At 47.8% G+C, this 21532-nt stretch overlaps 1 protein-coding gene across 4 annotated transcripts in view; it reads right to left on the bottom strand.

The window, feature by feature from the left end:
- The window catches only part of THOC5 (THO complex subunit 5), a 388784-nt gene that overhangs the window by 125787 nt on the left and 241465 nt on the right, over positions 1-21532 (bottom strand). For all 4 annotated transcript variants that reach the window (XR_015300896.1, XR_015300897.1, XM_086943231.1 and 1 more), the window contains exons 12-15: positions 19089-19197; positions 16735-16836; positions 16488-16584; positions 14481-14595 (exon numbers count right to left, since the gene is read on the bottom strand). Coding sequence is in view for 2 of the 4 variants with exons in the window: in XM_086943231.1 (XP_086799357.1) it covers positions 14481-14595; positions 16488-16584; positions 16735-16836; positions 19089-19197 (423 nt within the window). In the remaining 2 variants the exon portion in view is untranslated. The remainder of the gene's footprint in view (positions 1-14480; positions 14596-16487; positions 16585-16734; positions 16837-19088; positions 19198-21532) is intronic.

Here is a 21532-nt window from a genome sequence, read left to right as displayed (position 1 = left end):
ACAAAACTGCTAATTGTCAGTAGCTGCATCTTCGATTTCAACATTCAGGGTTGAGACGATGAAAATGCTCTTCTGCCTCAAGTATGCAAAACAGATTAAAAAGTAGCAATTCGCTTTTGGATGAAAAGACAGATCACTGAATACTATATGGAATATGCTACTTACCAGTATGCATCTGTTCTTGGCATGTAGGGCTGCTGACATTCATATCTGTGCATAGATCGCCGCCTAGTGTTGGGTCCGGATGATTGCACATTGTTGTCCTGGAAGAGTCTTCGAAGTATCACAAGATAGGTGGCTCCTCCCTCGGACTACAGTGCGCATGGGCATCCTCTCCATCCCCAGATTGTTTTTCGCCATTGTGGCAGAGAAGGAGTATAGTACAGTAAGAGATGTCCATGCAAAGAGTGAATGCTGCAGCTGCGACAGGCACCGGGGAGGCGGGTGGGCGATATGAATGTCAGCAGCCCTACATGCCAAGAACAGATGCATACTGGTAAGTAGCATATTCCGTTCGAGGCATGTGGGCTGCTGAATTCATATCTGTGCATAGAATGTATAGCAGTATCTCCCTTAGCGGTGGCTACCTGTGTCAGCTGCAGCAGTCTGGAAAAGAGTTTTGAGAACAGTCTGTCCTACAGCAGCTTGCTGTTTTGAATGTACATCTACACAGTAGTGTTTTGTAAATGTATGTGTGGTTGACCATGTGGATGCTCTGCAAATTTCGTGTAAAGGAATATTTCCCAGGAAAGCCATGGATGCCCCTAGCTTACGTGTGGAATGCACTCTAGGGGGGACTGTTAAGGTGCGTTTTGCCTTCAAATAACATATTTGTATGCATTTAACTATCCATCTGGCTATACCTGATTTTGAAATAGGGTTACCCTTGTGTTGTGGTGAGAAGGCAACAAACAATCCTTTTGTCTTGCGAAATGTTTTAGTTCTGTCTATGTAATATAGCAGAGCTCTTTTGACATCAAGGGTATGCAAGGCCCTTACAGCTACTGTTTGTGGGTTCTGAAAGAACACTGGCAGTTCTATAGTTGATTTATATGGAAATGGGATACCACCTTTGGCATGAACTTCGGGTTTGTTCTAAGAACTACTTTATTTGCATGTACTTGAATGAATGGCTCTTGAATAGTTAGGGCTTGCAGCTCAATAACTCTTCGAAGCGAAGTAATGGCAATAAGGAAAGCCACTTTCCAAGTAAGAAATTGTAGTTCGCATGAGTGCAGTGGCTCAAAAGGTGGTCCCATTAGTCTGGTTAAAACAACGTTTAGATTCCAGACTGGTGAAGGTGGGTGTCCTGGAGGAATTACGCGTTTGAGTCCTTCCTTAAACGTTTTAATTGCTGGCACCCTGAATAGTGAAAGGTGTTGCCTGTTTTGCAGATATGCTGCTAAGGCAGCTAGGTGTATTCTGATGGAAGAAAAAGCTAAATTGCACCGTTGGAGGTGCAATAGGTAGCAAATGATGTTTTCAGTGGAAGCATCAAGAGGGTAAATGTCATTGTTATTACAGTAAATGACAAAACGTTTCCACTTTGCTGCATAGCATGCTCTGGTAGTGGGTTTCCTTGCCTCTTTGATAATATTCATGCAGTCCGGAGGCAAGTTGAGGTATCCAAATTCTAGGATTTCAGGAGCCAGATCGCTAGGTTCAGCTGTTGGGGATCTGGGTGTTGGATTTCGCCATGGTTCTGTGTTAGGAGACTGGGTGTTAGTCGCAACCTTTGATGAGGCACCACTGACAGTTCTAGGAACGTTGTGTACCATGGTTGCCTCGCCCACATGGGAGCATCTAGGATTAGCGTTAGCGAATGTTGGCGCAGTTTGCGTGCCACCAGCGGTATTAGTGGAGCTGGGGGAAAAGCGTACGCAAATTTGCCTGACCAGTTCATCCATATCGAATTGCCTTGTGACTGCGGATGTGGGAACCTGGCGGCAAAGTACTGGCATTTTGCGTTTTCGCTTGTGGCAAACAGATCTATTTCCGGGTGTCCCCACTTTCGGAAGAATGGTTTGAGCACTTTGGGGTGAATTTCCCATTCGTGCATCTGTTGGCTGTGTCGGCCACTTGGTTGTCCTTGCCTGGGAGGTGTTCTGCCATGAGAAAAATGTTCCTCTGAATGGCCCATTTCCACATTGCTTGAGCTAGGTGCGACAGCTGTGGCGAGTGTGTTCCTCCCGGTTTTTGAATGTAATACATAGCTGTCATGTTGTCCGTCCAGATCAACACAGCTTTGTTGCGTACGTGTATCGCGAAAGCTTTTAGGGCTAGAAAGATGGCCATCAACTCCAGGAGGTTGATATGCATTTTCTTTTGCTGTACAGTCCAGAGTCCCTGTACTGTGTAGTGTAGGACATGGGCTCCCCATCCTACTAGGGATGCGTCCGTGGATAACACTATTTGTGGGACAGGCTCTTGGAACAGTCGTCCCTTGCAAAGGTTTTGTGGATTCCACCAATGCAGAGAGTTGTATACCCGACTGGTCACCAACACTAGGTCTTTTAATTGCCCGTGAGCCTGGTTCCACTGCCTTGCTAGGCATTCTTGTAGCGGACGCATATGTAGTCTGGCGTGAGGGACTATGAATATGCACGAGGCCATCATGCCTATTAGCTGCATAAACACTCGAGCTGGTAGTGAGTGTTGGGGTCTAAACTTTTGTATCAGCGTTTGCATTCCCTGGACCCGTGCTGTGTTGGGATATGCTTTTGCTGACAGTGTATCTATTGTCGCTCCCAGGTACTGTTGGACGTGGGAGGGTGGTAGGTGTGACTTTGGGTAGTTTAGTGAGAATCCTAAACTGTGCAGTAGGTGTATGGTCTTTGACATGTTGTCGGCACATTGCTGGGCTGTTGGCGCGTGTATTAGCTAGTCGTCCAGATAAGGGTACACATGTATGTGTTGCCTTCTGAGATGTGCTGCTACTGTAGCTAGACATTTGGTGAACACTCTTGGAGCTGTTGTCACCCCAAATGGCAGGACCTTTAATTGGTAGTGTTGCCCTTGAATGGTGAACCTCAAATACTTTCTGTGAGCAGGGTGTATTGGTATATGAAAATATGCATCTTTGAGGTCTAAAGTTGCTAGGAAGTCTCCCTGGCGAAGCAATGGTAAGACTTGCTGGAGAGTGAGCATGTGAAAATGCTCTGACATAATGTAAAGGTTGAGGGGCCTGAGGTCCAATATTGGTCTGAGAGACCCGTCCTTCTTTGGAATTAGGACGTATAGGGAATATACTCCAGTTCCCTGATGTTGCAGTGGGACTGGTTCTATGGCCCCCTTTTGCAGCATACTGATGACCTCTTGCTGAAGTAACGTTATATGTTCCTGAGACATAGGACGGTGCACGGGTGGTATGTTGGGTGAGGTCGAGGTGAGCTCTAGGCAATAGCCATGTTGGATAATTTGCCTGACCCACTTGTCTGTGGTGATATTTAACCAGACTTGTTGAAATTGTTGTATTCTTCCCCGAACTGGTGTTATGTGGTCTGGGGGGAGTGTCAAGAAGTCACTGCTTTGAGTTAGTGGAGGATCTATTTGCATTGCCTCCACGACCTCTGCCCTTGGTATGGTTTCCTCTATAACCACCTCTGCTGGTGTTCTTGTTATATGTGGATTGCGTGTTACTTTTGTAGTTGGAGGATTGCTGTGATGTTCCTCGCGCTCCTCCTCTATAATTGGAGCGACGAAAGGAGCCCCAGTGTTGTTGGGACTGAAGAGCTCCCATAGATTTTGCAGTCTCTGCATCCTTTTTCATTTTGTCCAGAATTAAATCAACTGCTGGACCAAATAAAAAGTCTGGGTTGAATGGCTGATTAAGAATTGTAGATTGGACTTCATTCTTAAAGCCTGATACACGAAGCCATGCGTGTCGGCGTATGAGCACGCTGGTATTGATGGACCTGGCAGCTGTGTCTGCCGCATCTAGTGCACACTTAATGAATGCATTGGTGATGAGCTTTCCCTCTTGTATAAGTTCATCTGCCTGCTGTTTGTAGGGATCAGGTAAGTGTTGGAGAATTTCTTCCAAACTGTCGTAGTGCGCCCTATCATATCTGGCTAGCAAGGCCTGTGTATTGGCTATTCTCCAGGAGTTTGCTGCCTGAGCCGCCACTCTTATGCCTGATGCCTCAAATATCTTAGATTCCTTGTCTGGAGGTGCAGCCTCACCAGTAGTCCGAGTTTGCACGCTTACGTGCGTTTGATACCACTAAGGAATCTAGGGGTAGCTGTCCTTTGATGTATGTAGGATCTATAGGTGCAGCTCTGTATTTTTTCTCGATTCTAGGGTTTATGAGCCGGGCTCTAGCAGGGTCCTTAAAAATGTCACCTGCGTGTTTTAACACCCCTTTTAGCATAGGGAGTGTTTTAACGTGTCTTTCAGATGTTGTGAACATATCAAAGAGGAAGTCTTCCTCAATAGCATCAGAGTGCATCTCTACATTGTGGTAGGTTGCTGCTCTATCTAACAGAGAAATAAATGCAACTGTATCCTCTGTGGGTGATGGCTTAGTAGGGTATACTGCAGGTTCTGTAATGGGCAGAATCTTTTCAGTGTCTGGTTCCCCTCCTCCACCCCATTGCTGTGTGTCTGGCTCTGTATTTGGGTTTTGTGGATAACCAAAACCTACATCTGCGTCCTGATCTTCATCCGGGTTGTAGTCATAGCGTGTTGGTGAGGTTGGGGTATAAGGAGTTGTAGGCATAGCAGGAGTGATACGTTCAAAGAGTATAGGTGGAGAGGTGTGGCTCACTGGTTAGAGGCGGCAGACCCGAGTGCAGAGAACGGCCCGGGACCAGGGTTCGATTCCCGACGCGGCAGGGTCTTGGACCAGGATCAGCGGACTGATAATTCTCGCATCGGTGCCTACTCCGACCAGGGATCACACTCGGCAACTCTGGGCATTAGCTTGCCTCATCTCCACAACGGCCCCACACAAACGCCGGGGATGCCTGGTTTCACCTTGGAGACCCCCAGGAGGGACTATCTCACAGGGAAAGCCAGGACGGGTTCCCCAGCGGTCTATAGCGCTACGAGGCCTCCGGGTAGCAGTGCGCTTTACAAGACACAACAATTAATTAATTAATTAATTAGGAGAGGTAGCACAGTCTCTCTTCTTCTTTAAGGGGATCCTTGAATAGTCTTCAGTTGGTAGAGGCCTTTTCTTTTTAGTGTAGACAGTCACTTTACCAGTTTTTGGATCAATGTAGATTTTTGACTGGTTCTCTGTGGAGGGATCTGAGTGAAGAAGCTCCTCTTCCACAGTTTTTGGTTTTGGTGTTACAACCTTTGGTTTTTGTTTCTTTGGGTCAATGGTTTTTGGGGCCTCAACCGTTTTAGGTGGTTGCATCGCTTTTGGTTGTTTTCCAACAGGTTTTGTTGGTTGAACGTCCTTTGTTGGCTTCACAACCTTTTTCGGACTGGTCGGTTTTGTCGGTTCGACAGTCTCTTTACGTTGATTTGGCGCCTGCTGTTTCGGGTCGACGCCCTTTTTCGGGTCGATGGGCTTCGGCTCGACCGATTTCTTTTAGTCTACCTTCGGTTTCGTTTTCGGGTCGACAGTAGTTTTGGGCATAGGCTTTGTTCTGTCGTCCACTGGTTTCTTCCCCTTGTCGATACCTGAGGCTGATTTGCTTGATTCAACGTGCTTTTTGGGGGTCGATACGGCGTGCTTTAGTTTTTGTGTCGAATCGACATGTTTTGGCTTTGAGGTTGACTCGACATCCTTCGACTTGGAGCTCGACTCGACTGCTTTGGTCTTCGATGTCGACTCGACGGTCTTTGGTTTCGAAGGTTGTAGTGGTACTGTGGCCTTTGGGTCGACGCCTTTCGGCTTCGATACCTTCGGGTCGACGTAATTCGGTCCTTAGACTGTATTGTCGACAAGTTTCGGTTTTGATGGAACCGATGTTGTGTGACGTGTCTCAGAGGGCTGTTTCGATATGTTCTTAGCCGGGCGGTATGGCGGAGCTGTAGAACGAGGTTGTTGGTCTCGGCTAAGGCCTGCTGGCGATGCCTCGACCTGAGTCTTTGATAGAAGTGTAGTGTCTATATGGGGCGGTGTACTCACGGTTCGCCCCTCGCCGTCATCGGAGTAGTCTTCAACTGCTACGATGTCCTGATCATAGTCCTCGAGATCGACGATCAGTTCTCCCTCTTCGGGGTAATATTCGGAGTCGGGCTCAGAGTATTGTCCGTCGTCTCGATCTGAGTCTTCGGCGCTCGCTAGATCTTCTTCGTCCCCGAAGATGTTATCGGGCTCTGGCGCCGATCGTTGCATTTCTTGCCTCGCCGCCCGTCGATTCCGAATAGTCTTTTTCGATCGAAACTGTGCACAGGCTAGGCAACTATCTTCATTGTGATCTGGAGATAAGCACTTGTTGCACACTGGATGCTTGTCTGTGTGCGGGAACTTCGAGTTGCACTGAGGGCAGTACTTGAACGGACTTCGTTCCATCGACGGTCGGTCCACGTGGTGTCGAGAAGGCCTCACGGCCCGATTCAACGACTGGAGTGCAACCGAGGTGTTAAAAAGTATATCCGCACCGAGCGCTGAACAATACAGACGGATCTGAAGGCCTTTTGAGAAGTTTTCTTTATTCCGAACTTGGAGAGTAGAAAAGTACATCCGAACCCTATGGCGGAGAAAAACAATCTGGGGATGGAGAGGATGCCCATGCGCACTATAGTCTGAGGGAGGAGTCTCCTATCTCGTGATACTTCGAAGACTCTTCCAGGACAACAATGTGCAATCATCCGGACCCAACACTAGGCGGCGATCTATGCACAGATATGAATTCAGCAGCCCACATGCCTCAAACATAATGGTTATACTTAAAGAACTTGTAGTTCCATCACTTTCCATGTGACTGTAAAGGCAGCAAGGAACCGTTTTCAGCCAACAAATAGTGTCCGCGACTATCTAATGTTCAAAGAAAACAGATCACATGAATAAACTGAGAACTCAGTTGCGATCTCACAAAAGTACAATAAAGGTCCTTGGAGGTGAAATTATTTGCCTCAAGTGGTAATCCATGCAAGAACCCAGACCTTGAGTCTAGACAGAAGTGGAAATTGCTGCTACCAATCCCTTCATAAGTCTCACAATAGGCCAAATCTGTAACAAGAAAACTGCAGAACCACAGGTATGTACACCCACATCAGTAAAAAGAATCTGCTTCATGTCCCCACCAATGTAGTGTTCGCAGAGGGACATTTTACAGTATGAAGGGACTGTGCCTGCAGTTTCTCTTTCCAACCTTCAAGCATAAAGGAGACAAATATGCAAGTTTGTATGAGGAACCAAACCTTTGATCTGTGACAATCAATTCTTCCAGAGAGTAGGTTTCCACGGAGCATTGATGCTAAGGTTTAGTAGATCTGAAAATATCTGTCTCAAGCAGCCTGCACCTATCCGAGTGATTACTGTCTCTTGGTGTCCCATCATCGTAATTCCTTTACACAGAACAAAGGGTGAGAACATTCTACCTCAGACCAATAAATCAAGGAGGGAGTTACTGAAGAAATTCCAAACAACAAGAGCAACCACTCTCGGTTTACACGGATTGAAAAAGAAATGCAATTTCACATAGACCTCCCTTATTCCCTCAAGGTGGAGTTTTCACTCTTATTTTGTAGACGACATTCAATCTCAAATTGCGCACTCCAACTAGAAGTTCTGCAGACACTCCAGTTTCTTTGTCTTGGGCCAAGATCCACAGGCAGAAAGATTGGTTGCGCGAAGTGCTGTAACACAGTCTAGCTCTTTAATCCACAAAGCACATCCCTGTTGTAATGTTAATTGGTATTTAAGCTTTACAATCCTACATGAGACGAGTAAGATCTAGCTCTCTCTCCTTGTTGGTTAACATTAAACAAATACCACAAAATGCATACAAGGATATCACTAGCAATTTTATGGCTTTTAATTCAATCATATTTATTAGGAGCTTTGATTCCTGCCATTGTGTATACGGTCATGCAAGTAGGTACACCAAACTATAAGGGTTGAATTTGTCACCAGTATGCCTGTTTGTATGCAGTTTGCAGTATGCAGTTTGTCACTGCATAATGCCTGAAAGGGATCACCCAGCGCAGCTCGTGGTGTATTCTTGGTGCTGCTTCGTGGCCCCCCCCTGTGCTTAACCCCAACCTCAAAAGCTTGGCCCTTGAAATCAATTTGACCTCTACACCCGGCTGCCCCAGTGCTGCTGGTGTTGCAATTTTGGTACTCACCTGACCCTTGCCCCTTGCTGACCTTTGGTCTCAAAGGCTGGAAATGTAGCACAAGTTACTACTTGTGTAACGATATATCTGTAAGAGACATTAGTTAGTGTGATGCCTTTTAGAAATCTATTTACAATAGGGGACTTAACAAAGAAGGTTGATCAGGCAGCCTCAGAAAGGCTGAAAGGGCAGAAGCCCTTGATTGTGCTCAGAGCAGAGTCCTGCTGGGCAAGAGAAAGAAGGAAGAGAAGAACCTCAGAGAGAGGGGCAGCAAGAGGATCCACAGCCTTTGCTGTGCACCATGCTACAAATCTGTTCCACCTGCAGGCGTATACCGTTTTTGTGGAGGGACGCCTGGCTGCCAGAATGACATTACAGACCTCAGGAGGCAAGTAAAATGGCCTCAACTGTCGCCGCTCATTCTCCAAGCATGGAGGTGGAGACTGGACAGGTTCGGGTGGAGGACCGTCCCCTGCTGCTGCGACAGAAGGTCCTCCCGAAGAGGCAGACTAACCAGGGGATCGACTGACATACTGAGTAGCTCCGGATACCAGTACCTTCGTGCCCAGTCCGGAGCCACAAGGATGACTTGGACCCGGTCGCGCTTGATCTTCTTCAGCACTCTGGGCAGAAGTGGTATAGGCGGAAAGGCGTACAATAGACCGCAACTCCACTCGCGACGAAAAGCGTCTCCGAGCGAGTGCCGCCTTGGAAATTCCAACGCGCAGAACTGATGACATTGCGCGTTCTCTTCGGTGGCGACTATATCTAACCAAGGCTCTCCCCATTGCTGAAAGAGGCCTTGCGCAACGTCCGAGTTAAGACGCCAATCGTGATCCATCATGCACCGACGGCTGAGCTCGTCCGCCCTGGCGTTCAGAGAACCTGCCAGGTGTTGAGCCACCAGGGTCACGCCCTGGCGTTCCAGCCATTGCCAGAGGCACAGGGCCTCCTGGCAAAGGGTCCACGACCCCACCCCGCCCTGTTTGTTGCAGTACCACATGGCGGTGGTGTTGTCCGTGAACACCTGCACTATACTCCCCCGGAGAGTGGGGAGGAATGCCTTCAGTGCCAGACGAATCGCCCGTAACTCCAACTGGTTGATGTGGAGCCGGGCCTCCGCCGGAGACCAGAGGCCTCTAATCTCCGCCTCTCCCACATGGCCTCCCCAGCCCTGGAGGGACGTGTCCGTCACAACTACGTGCTCCGGTTGGGGAAGGGAGAGGATCTGCCGCTGACCCAATCGCGGTCCGTGAGCCACCACTGCAGCTGTCTCGCAGTGCCCTCCGAGATCAGGACGTGGTCGGACAGGTTGTCCTGATGCTGTGCCCACTGAAACTTCAGGTCCCACTGCAGAGCTCGCATCCGCCACCTGGCGTGATGCACCAGTAGGATGCAGGAGGCCATCAGCCCCAGAAGCCGCAGTGTTAACCTGACAGAGATCCGGGATAACGGCTGAAAGATGGGAATCAGAGCCTGAATATCCCAGACCCGCTGTTCAGGTGGATAAACCCGAAACCGCGCCGAGTCGAGAACCGCTCCGATGAAGAGGAGCTTCTGAGAGGGACACAGGTGTGACTTCGGCACATTGATGGAGAACCCCAGCTGGTGCAGGAGATCTGCCGTAGTCTGGAGGTGGCCGACGACTGTCTGGGGCGAGCCAGTCTTCAACAACCAGTCGTCGAGGTAGGGGGAAGACTGAAACCCCTAACCTGCGCAGATGAGCTGCGACCACCGCCATCACCTTTGTGAACACCCGTGGGGCGCTGGTAAGGCCGAAGGGGAGCACGGTATACTGAAAGTGCTCGTGGCCAACCGTGAACCGCAGGTAGCGCCGGTGGGCCGGCAGGACGGGGTTGTGGAAATAAGCGTCCTGCAAGGCCAACGCCACCATCCAGTCTCCTGGGTCTAGGGCAGCTAAGACCTGAGCCAGTGTCAGCATTTTGAACCTCTCCTTCCGGAGGATGCCGTTGACGTTCCGTAGGTCCAAGATAGGGCGTAGGCTCCCTTTGCCCTTCTTGGGTACCAGAAAGTAGTGGGAGTAGCAACCACATCCTACTTCTGGCCCAGGAACGCGATCGATGGCCTCCTTAGCCAAGAGGGCCGTAACTTCCTCCTGCAGAAGTGGCAAATGATCCCCCGATACACGGTGGTTCTGCGGTGGCATGGCTGGAGGATTCGCTTCAAAGGGGAGGGAGTAGCCCCCTTCGAACGATCTGCAGCACCCACCTGTCCGATGTGACAGTGCGCCAGTGGTGGAAGTGATGGCGAACCCTGCCCCCCACTGGCGTCACATGGGCCTGAAAGCACGGACTAGGAGGGTTTTGAGGAGGATGCTGCAGGGGAAGGTGTGGACTGACCTCGCCGTTGTCCCAGACCGCCACCACGGCGGTTTCCACGGCCGCCACCGCGTTGGGTATTACCCTGCGGAGCGTGGCTGGCAGCACTTGTGGGTACACCCCTTCCGTGGCCACGAAAGGAATGAAAGGCAGCCGATTGCTGGCGCGGGCCGAGAGGCCGAAGGACTTGGCCGTAGCCCTGGAGTCCTTAAAGCGCTCAAGCGCATGGTCTGCCTTGTCGCCAAAAAGGCGACGGCCATCAAACGGCATGTCCATCAGTGTGTTTTGGACATCGGCCGAAAAGTTGGCGGACCTCAACCAGGCGTGACGTCTAACCACCACCGTCGTTGCCATCGCTCTACCTAGTGAGTCAGTGATATCCAGCCCACACCGGATAGAATATCTGGCTGCATCCCGGCCCTCCACACGGGCTTAGCCGAGTTTGGTCCGTACCTCCAACGGACACTCTGGCAGCACTTCTGCAACCGTATCCCACAGAGAGTGGGTGTAGCGGCCCAAGAGGCATGCGGTGTTGGAAGACCGCAGTCCCAGACTAAGGGAGGAGAAGATCTTTTTAGCGTACTGCTCGTACCTCTTGGATTCCCTGTCCGGCGGAGCCAACGGGAATGCGGTCTGGGAATTGGAGGCCTGGATGACCAGGCTCTCGGGGTGGGGTGGGTGGACAGGAAACATGGGTCGCCCGGGGCCGGGCGGTGGCGTCTGGCCACGTTCCTATCTACGGGCGAACCCGTAGCGGGCTTGGACCAAGTGCCCAAAAGAACGTCGGTTAAGGGCTCGTTAAACGGCAGCAGAGGCTCGGCTGAGCATGACTGCGGCTTAAGGACCTCAGTGAGGAGGTTAGTCCTCACGGCCGCGACGGGGAGCTCAAGTCCCAAGGCCTTGGCCGCCCTCATCAACACCACACTATAGGTTGCCCCCTCCTCCGTAGCCACGGTAGGAGGCGAGACAAAGCCAGTGTCAGGCGAAGTGTCTATACCACTTGCCTCCCCAAGTTCACCTGCCCAGTCCTCTTGAGAATGGCATTCTCGTGCCAGAGGGTCCTCAGACCCCTCCCAATCCTCCTCAGCACCCATCTCCTAATACTCAGGGTTAGCAAAGGATGGAGCCGGTTCATGGAAAGTGAACTCTCCGAACGGCATCTGAAGCGGCGCCCAGCGGCGCCGCTCTGACGCCGGAACCGGGTCGGGGGAGGCATCGGGGACGGCGCCGCCCGAGGACAGTGACGGCGCCGGCGAGGTCGTTAAGTCCACCGGCGACGACCCGGACCCCGAGCCGGATCCGGCGGGGCCCTGCGACGCCAAGCCCGAAGGCGCCGGCGGCGTCTGAGCCGAAGCACCCGACGGCGTCGGGCCGAAGCCCCCGACCCGCAAGGACCCCCAGACGGGACCGCTGGGCGCGAAGGCGCCGCGGAGCCCGTTGGAGGAGAGAGGGACCTCATGGCCATGAGGAACCGCTCGATCTCCTCAGGCGCCGCGTTAAACCCAGGGACCGTAGGGTATGGGGCCGGACGCGGCGCCTGCGACTCCGACGGAGCCGCGTGGGCGGTGCCACCCGAACCCCCGGCCGCGTCGGGGGGAGTCGGAAGAGCGATGACGTCTCTTCGACTTCTTGTCCTAACCGGACTACTTCGACCCGGAGGAGTGATGTCGACTCCCGGAGCTTCGATGGTTCCTCTCCCGCGACCGGTCCCTCGACCTCCGTCCAGACCGGGACCTCTCACGGCGCGGGGCCGACTGCCGGAGTTCGAGCCGCTTGCGGGACCGCTCCCGCTTAGCCTTCGAAGTCAGGGCCCGGCAGTCGGGACAGGTCTTGTCATCGTGGTCGACGCTGAGACAGTGGAGACACCAACGGTGAGGGTCGGTGACAGACATCAGCCTGTCGCAATCCTCACAGGGCTTAAAACCTGGCATCCCTACCGGCACCATTCGGAGTCGAAGACTTCGAAAAAGAATGATCAAAAGATCAAAAAAGTTTTAGTCAAAAAGTGACTAAAGGTACCACTGTTTCCAGATCTGCGCTGACGTCAGCACGCGGAGGCGGCGTCTAAGTACTCCGACGACGTCATCACGGCGCCCACGACGGACGCGGATCCGCAGACGACGCCTACCGACGCGCAAGGGTACTGCTACGCAAAAATTTCCGGATCCAGTCTGACGCCTGGGGATATTCCTGGGGATATTCTAAGGTAGGGAATCTATCACTAACGTGTCTTTCAGATAGTGTTGTACTTACCAGTTACACTGTATTATTGTTTTATTCCATAGGATAACCTTGAACTGTTCAGAAATTGCACAGAGTCGACTTTTAAAGTGAAAAGTATTTTTTAGTTAAAAACAAACTTACCTTATTGCGAAGAGCTTTGTCTTAAAATAACATAAAAACAAAGCTTATTTTTATAAAATTGGTGTGGATCTCCTTTTTGAGTTGTGTGTCCATTATTGGTCAATGATGTGCAATAAATGTCTCAAACTCCTTAGTGTTAGGCCTCGAGCTACTCGCCCACACTACCACTAATAGAGCACCTTGGGTTTTACATTGAGCCCTGCACACTTTTGGGGAACCCCTGGACTCTGTGCACGGTATAACCATCTAGAGGCATACTATATACAGAGCCAGATTATTACAATGGTCTTTTGGTGTCAGACACACAGACCTAGCACATGTCCTGGTGTGAGGGCCTGAAGGTTTCAGAGACAGAACCTCTGCTTCGTCGTGCTCCCCATCAAAATTGTTGGAGAGACTGTCTTGGGCCGGACATGCCCTGTGCCGCTGAAAGGCCAGAGTGGCCACTTCCTTTCTCATAATCAAAAGGGTCTTTTCCCCAAAAAAATGTTGGGGGTCTCAAGAGAGGGTTGTGGCTGCATCATACGATGTCCCCGGATTTGTCTCTCTCTCTCCTTATGTGGAACCTGATCATTTCCTTGCACCAGAAAGCAAGGCGGAAGTTGCAAGGGATGTCGTAGTTGTCATGGGAGAGACAAAGGGACAAAGACTTTGGAGGTATGGCCACTGTTATTTGGTGTTGGAAGGGAGTATGTTCTATAGCACCCTACGCAAGGCATTCTCCAACACAACAACCAGACTTCTGCCTAAGGTGTTGACCAGTGGTCAGTGCTAGAGTTCAGGTTGTTTGGCACCAAAGGTAGTCCCCTGTGAGTTGCAGAGGAAGCGGTAGTGGAAGAAGGTTAGCAGGTTGTCTTACGAGTCATTGGTCTTGCAGTGTTGAAAAGGTGGTGCCGGAAAGTCAGCAAGAACACATTCATCTCGGAGCTTGTCTCAAAGAGTCCAAACTTGATAACAGAAGTAAACAATCTAAGGTGGAGTCTGTTTCCTTTGTGCATTGTGAACTATGGGAGCAATAATACCTTGGACATCACACCTTGTTTTTGTTTGAAGAAATCATAGTCAGAAGACTTCTTCAAACAAGAAAAAGTTGTGAAGTCCAAGTTTAACACTAGATGGTAGGTGTATGCAGAGCATATGTATCCACAGCCACACATGATGCGAAAGCATCTTACAGACAGAAGCTGAAAACACCCCAAGACACAACTATTGTGGCAAAGATAACTCTTTTGCAAGGCCAAAATGTAACAAAAAAAACAAGCAGTCGGAGAGTACATCAAGAGAAAGTAGCCACTCAAATTTATGACAAAATTTGATTGTACTGAGGAGAGTGAGATTTAGTCTGCCATGTGAGTTGAGGCCTTTGCACTGGACAGGGCAGCGCATGAGATCACAACTTCCTGCTATGTTACTCTTCACTGTTGTGGTACCTACTCAGCTCTAGCTTTCAAGAAAATCCACTTCAGTTATTAATCACAACGTCTCAGCAAGGTAAAAAGCTAATATAAATAATTAGTGTACTGTCATAATATCCTTACCAAGTGAAGCAAACTGTCTGTGAAGTGCCAGACGGGACTGTAGCCGTATCTTAAGCAGCTTCATGGTCATCTCCATGTGATTGGCGCTCAAGGAGTTATCAGCTGCTAGAACTGGCTAAAAATGAGAGGCGAGAAAGGGGGGGGGGGATAGGCAGTAAAAGAATCGCAAAAACTGTCATCACCACCTTTAATGGTATACATTTCATCACCCACAATGCAGTTTTTATAGCTTTAATCCACAAAATAGGGAGAGGTGTCCTTCTACCACAAATGGTAGGGGCCTCAAAGTTAACTATAACAAATAGGAATCCCTATTGTTACACACACATTAATTCACAACATTCATAACTATGTCTAGCTTTTATTCTTTTATCGATAAATGTTTAGACACTCTCTAGACATAGCCAACTGTATTATGTAAAAATGTCAATTTATTGCACATTAATGTATGATAATTAAACAAATTATAAATAACATTCCATTAAAACAAACCCCATATTTAAAATCACAATCTTTTGAGTAACAATTCATCACACACCTATCTCCCAATTATTTTTTGCTATACCTAGTTAAAACTCAAATCTTGGTCACAAACTGTGACAAAGACTTGAGTTTTAAATGATCTTGTGATAACTTTTGATATTTGATATATTTAGGTATATTGTCATTCATAACCAGTTACAGGAAACAATCATTGGAAGATGGATTTGTGATGAATTGTTATTCTTCAGAGTATGTGATTTTAAATATTGAGTTTGTTTTAATGGAATGTTGTTTATAGTTTGTTTAATTTTTATACGTTAATGTGCAATAAACTGACATTTTTACATAATACATTGGTTGATGTTGAGTCTGTGGATATAAATTTATAGATTAAAATCTAGAAATAGAATTATGAATGTTGTATAGCTCTACTACGTACCATCATACTATCTCAGACATACAGCTCGTATAGTTACTCATAGTAACCAGCATCACATTCTGTCCAAGCATACACATGGGAAATAACATGTGCTAAACTGAAGCAATGCAGTATTTCAAACATTCAGACATATTGATAAAAGACAAATGAGTCGTCCTGACTTTCCAGATGATAAAGTCAGTCTAACCAACTCCACTTCAAGAGGTAGCATGCATCTGACAGGTAAGCTGAAGTGTGTGAAGTGAGCGTTTTCTACAAGTAATACATCAGTATGGGGAGAATGGTCTCTACAGAGCATATTGTGAGATCACCTCCCTACAGAGTTGTTTAGCATGTTGAGTTTCCAAACCATGGAGTGTGTGTTATACACAGGGCATAAGGCAAGGTGTGCCTACCTAGTCTCTGTATCAATATGAGAGAACACCATAGACAGGTGGGGAGTCCCAATACAGGGTACTGAAGGAATGAATCTTACTAGAGTGTTGGATACCTGAATGAAGTCGTTGTATGGCAGTAGATAAGTGCTGCATATCCAAATAGGTTATTCTATCATTTCAGTACTCCAAACCTACCTATCCAAGTGGAGACAGTCAATTAAGTACCCAAAGCTTGCATACTTAAGGGAAAGGTGTTTTAAGGGGGTAAGTGTTGAGAATGCCAACCTGATGGAAGGGCATTCTTGAATCGCATTGCAGAACACCACTTTGGTGGTCCCTAATGCCAGATCATCATGTGAAAAGTTTGAGGCAATGTCATGGAGAGAGAATGTTCAAGGCACAACACAGTGGGGCAGCTGCCCACATACACGAAGAATATTCAAGTCTGAGGAAACCTACAATAGAGAAGGGGTTTGGAGCAGATCAATATTAAGAATGTCTAACTTGGGAGGATATTCTTGGTTGGCAAAACTTTGTTGCTGGATACATGAAGGAAACGTTTAAGATTTCCAGATTTCAGAGGAGACACTTGAGATTAGAGAAGTCTAAACTGCCTAACCAGGAGTTGTGTATGCTTGGAGCATAGTCTATAGACTTACTACTTATGAAAAGGCTATTCTTGAATATTAATTGGCAAAGGCTACCTACCTGTGGTTGGTCTTTGGGAAAGTCCAGTCCTCCCAATTTCTGCACCCACAAGTAGGGGTGTCCCAACTCTGCTACATAGTCACTAAAGGAAACAATCCTGAAACGAAAAAGAAAGAAGACATGTAGACAAGGCAGTATCAAGAGCTTCTGTACTTTCTTTCGAGACCTTTCATTTTATTGATAATTGTCAATTTTTGTATAATGGGCACATGATTCTTTTTGGTCAAGGATGGGGCTGAAAACTTACCCAACTTTATCAAACTGGTACCGATTGGCAGGGTTTGGGGTTTTCTGGCCATGGTCCTTTGGATAAAGACAGGTGAGGAGGGTCTCTGGAGACAACAAGTCCCTGAGGAAGGAATAGTATATGGTCAATCTTCTAGAATGCTGCTACAACTAAACACAGAATCAGAATACATTTTATTGTTTCGTTAAAACTATAACAATATACCAGTAGGACTGAATACGTATACCATTAAAATATACATATTAAAAGTTTTAGATTGCAACAATGCCATAAATACACAGTTAGAATATCCAGAATAATAATTATATAGTGCATAAGGTGAAGAAAGGAAGATGCGGGACATAGTATCTAAAGTGCTGTTGTGCTTCCCCCTAACCATGTTTTAATACTTTCTCGTATTTGATTAATAACTTTACTAAATGACAGTTAAGCTGTGGGTCATTCGAATCGAGACACTTGTTGTATTGTAGTTCTACAGGTATGAAAGCCCATTGCGTTGAATACATTTTTCAGCAGTTGGCGACGGTATGGGCTTAAAACTGGGCAGATGCATATTAGATGAATAAAGTCCTGGGTTGGTGATCCACAGATGCTAGATGACTTTTGGCCCCGATACTGCCAGCTTGGTTGGTCTCGGTTAGGCGGCAGAATTCCAAATCGTATTGCTAGCAACTTTGTCTTTAGATGAGAAGAAAAAGTCAGACACAAGTATGTTGCTGGTTGCAGTTTTGATTACGATTGCAGGACCATCCAAAGAATTTTTTTTTTTTTTTCTAACAGTCAGTAAGCTACTGTAGCATGTTTTGCTTCTTTTTTATAAACACTTTTGAACATAACCACTCTGTGTATGCCACTGTGACATTTGCAATCCAATGTGTTTTGCATCTGTCTATGCAGCTCAAGTACCTTCCTCCTAATTATATTTTCGAAAAAATCACAACTCAGTTCCTCACCTCGGACTAGGAATCTTAAATAAGGCAGCAGCACTGGACAAGGAATTGTGGTCTTGTCAACAGGACAGACTTTAGAAGAGGCACTACTGCAGGGGGTTCACATTTTCTGGATGGATCAATCTGATCTCCCAACATAAGGTCGGAAACTTTTTCATACAAGAGAAAAGCACAAACAGTGAGAATGGCTGCTGGTTCATCTTTTACAGACTCCGGCAGCAATGGCAGATGCCATTACCCACTGCCCTAACCTTTTTGACTAGGAGATAGAGGAATGCAAGTACAGCTCCAAAGTGTCAAGAAAAAAACATCCGGGCTCGCTCCTGAGCCAAGCATACCCTATGGGTGCATCAAACATAGGTCTGAGAGGACAAGCGCCATGCCGTATGTGCTGGATGGCCACATATGATATATGTATAGACAATTAACATAAATGTCCCTCATTTAAGAAATCTGTAATTATCCTGAAAAAAGACTTGATGGTGAGAGAACCTGCGCCTGACAGCATAGAGCCAGATGTCCACTTTAATTCTTGCCTTACCGAGACAGGTTGCCCCAGGGAGAACAGGTCAAAGCTCATCAGGAGACAGAAGTAATATGTTGGAGATGTGTGGGCGAGAGAAGGTCAGTTTTGGACGAACCTGGGCAGCAAGATGAGCTATCTTGGGGATGGGATGGCAGTGGGTTGAGGCAACACTGGTAGGTAGGCAACACTGGAGGTAGCCGACCTTCGAAGGCATAGGCAATATAGATCCTGCGGGATGAGAGCTTCGATAACTAATGGAGTTGCCACAAGAAGAAAAATTATGAGATGGGTTACTGGATGGAAACAGGCTGCACTGTGGCATGTATCATACACTTGCCTCTGCAAAACCATGCTGATATTTTGCTTGAGATTATTTGGGCAAATACATATCCAATAATTGGCTAAAACACATCTTAAATTACAAAGAATATTTCCTTCTGGACTTCCGCCCCATTTCCCTTACAGTGAAAGCTAAACATGAATGAGCTAAATTATAGAAAAATAAGCATAGATAAGGTAAGTGAGTAGCTGTTGCAGTGGAAATAAGTGAGCTTGAGGGGGTTTGGAATGTATCTTATTCTTGTTTTCTACCTGCACAATACAATTAAGGAAACAAAAAGAAATACCAAGGGTCTATATAATGATGACAATACCTGCAGGAACACATTATAGCTTGAAGGTATTTTACTTCAATACCTACCTTTTCCCATTTATGTCAGAAGGATTTATTTGACTGAATTCAGTGGCTTGGCTAGGGACTGAGGAGATCTGACCCCAACCTTAATGAGGAATATTCTAAAATAGGTTTTAGTCTTTACAAACCAGCAGCAGTATATACTTTGCTGAGAAATGATGCTGGAGATTCACAAGCCACTTACCCGGCACTGATCGCTGTGCAAAGCTCACTTGCTGGGATCACCTTCTCTTTCACAGTGAGTATGTTTAAATTAATGAGGAAATAGAAGGTCAAGTGGAGCGCACTGTCATCTGAAGGAAAGAAAATAAAAAGAACTTAACACAAGAGCTTATTACACTACAACCAATACCATAACAAACACAAGAACACCACATCACAATACATTCACCAACCAGCTACCAGTCTTATCACTTCTACACACTTTATGCTAGTCTTTGAACTTGTAGAGTGCTATGCTGCCTCTTGGCTAAGTTTGTGCTATAGGAATACAGAATATTTACATACAAAAATCTGTGATTTGGAACTACATGGGAGACCCATTAGAGCTCAAAGAAAATGGCTCCCATGTCAAGGTATGTTTTTACAAAAATTAGGGTAACCAACTTCACAAGCTTTGAGCACATTATCCATCTTAGCACCTTCTACAATGCCAAACCTCGGTGCCCCCCCTCAGAAGCCTCGCCAGATAGACAAGCTTAATAAAGCGAGAAAAAGGAGAGTGGGCTGTACAACCAGGAGTGCAAAAGTAACACCAGTAATTTCTAAATTCTTTGCAGCGTTAGCCAGAAAGACTCTTGCACACTGGCTGACCGCAGAAAAAGGTTTGTTTTTTGCAGGTTCACTTCCACTCTTGATGAACTAGTGGTGTACCCGGAGCTCCACACACAGGAGGAAGACACAAACAAACTTGGATTCATGCAGAGAAGGGTACTCTGTGTAGGAAAGTGACGCTTTTTGACATGGTCAATCCCACTTTTTGCCTGGGATTTGATGCAATTTTCACATTAGTGCACTGGGGTCCTGCTATCTAGGTGCCCAGTGCCAGATCTCTTTCCCTAAAGATGTACTATTCTTCCCCCAATTGTCTTCGGGGTTTCAGTTCAACACCACACAAGGGTCAAATTGGTACCAAGAATGCACCACCAGCGGCACATGAGCAGCCAAGTTCATAGGTTAAATTCGGGATCAGCCACCCAATGTTAACCAATGGCGACTGAGGGCGATTGAAAATGTGCTGCTCACAGGCGAGTTAAGAGGAGTCGGGTTCGAGCTCCTGGAGTTAAGGTAAGCACAGCGGGAGGGCACAAGTATGCACCAAACTTACTCCCTCAGCAGCTCAGGGGCAGCCGAGGGCAGAGTGCGAACACAGCATTGGGAGCCCAAAGTAATTCATTTGGGGAGATCGGTTTTGAAAAGAGTCAGCAGGTGCTGGCCAGGAGGCTGTACGAAGAAAACCCACAGCTGCTCAGGTAAGTTCTGCTGCTAGTGGACGTAGGTACACCGTTGGTCAAGTTCCCAGAGGACAAGGAGCTTTGGGTGCAGGGTTGTCCTTTGGCGTCAGAAACAACTTACCTTACCAGCTCACGGTGGACTCTGGCTCAGATGTTGGGGATCCACTGCAGGACTGGTGGGCCACTTGGATGTGTGAGTCTGGTGCAGAGTTGGGTCTGGAGGCGGTTTCAAGGTCCTCAGGGCTGATGTCCTTTTCTTTAGAGTTGATTTCTTCTCAACAGTTCCGCTGTCCTTGAGAGATCCTGATCTCCCAAGGCTTTGGAGGTCGCTGAGCTGCAGGGCATCTTTTGCCACAGGATCGCCGAAGGTTGCAGACAGGCCGGTAGGTCTGGGGCTAAGTCAGTTGGTGTCTGCAGTCTTCTCTGATGGTACGACGCTGTAGTATTCGGGTCTTCTTAGGTCATCAGTATTCTGATTTCAGGGTCTTGGGGAGCCACCGTTACTAGGTTTAGGGGTACTACTGGAGAGTAACAGGGACCAATGGGTTCTTTACCAGGGGTGTCTACACCCACTATCATAACATCCTCCTGTGTGAGGGGGGGGGGGGAGGGGTGTAATAGCCCTAGCCCTGATTGGATAAGTCTCACCTTCTTCAAGTAGTGGGCACTGAAAAATGTGCTTAACTTTGCCTCCAGCACCTGAGGGGTTTGACCCGGCAGTTGCCATCTGCTGCTAGCTGCAGAGGCTGGGGTCGCATTACAAAGGCGGCAAGGCCTTTAAAGCTCCCCTCTCGAGCACTGTGCTCATCCTAGGGGAGTGGAGAGGACACCTCCACCCAGGATGTGCTTTGTTTCTGCAAAAGAAACCTACTTTCCCATACCCCGAAATTGAGTATTTAGGAGGCACCCCTGATGCCAGGAATTTAGATATGATGAACCCACGAGAAGAAGACAAAGAAGAGCCGTGAGAACTGCAGACTGCTGCGAACTTTTGGTGCCAAAATCTGCCAGCACCAGTCTCTATAATCGTGACCGAGTAGCTCCTCCTGTATCTGAGCAAATGCCAAGCACCCCGGTAGACTGCCAGCATTTAGCAAATTGCCAGCAATCTCCCTTGGAGTAGAGGAGCTACTCCCCAGCAGTCCACAGGCACTGAATAAGTAGAGCCCAGTTT

Source organism: Lissotriton vulgaris, chromosome 11, assembly GCF_964263255.1.
Source record: "Lissotriton vulgaris chromosome 11, aLisVul1.2, whole genome shotgun sequence".
Lineage (NCBI taxonomy): Eukaryota > Metazoa > Chordata > Amphibia > Caudata > Salamandridae > Lissotriton > Lissotriton vulgaris.
Note: the sequence above shows the minus strand (reverse complement) of the source record. Positions and strands in the feature narration are given on the sequence as shown.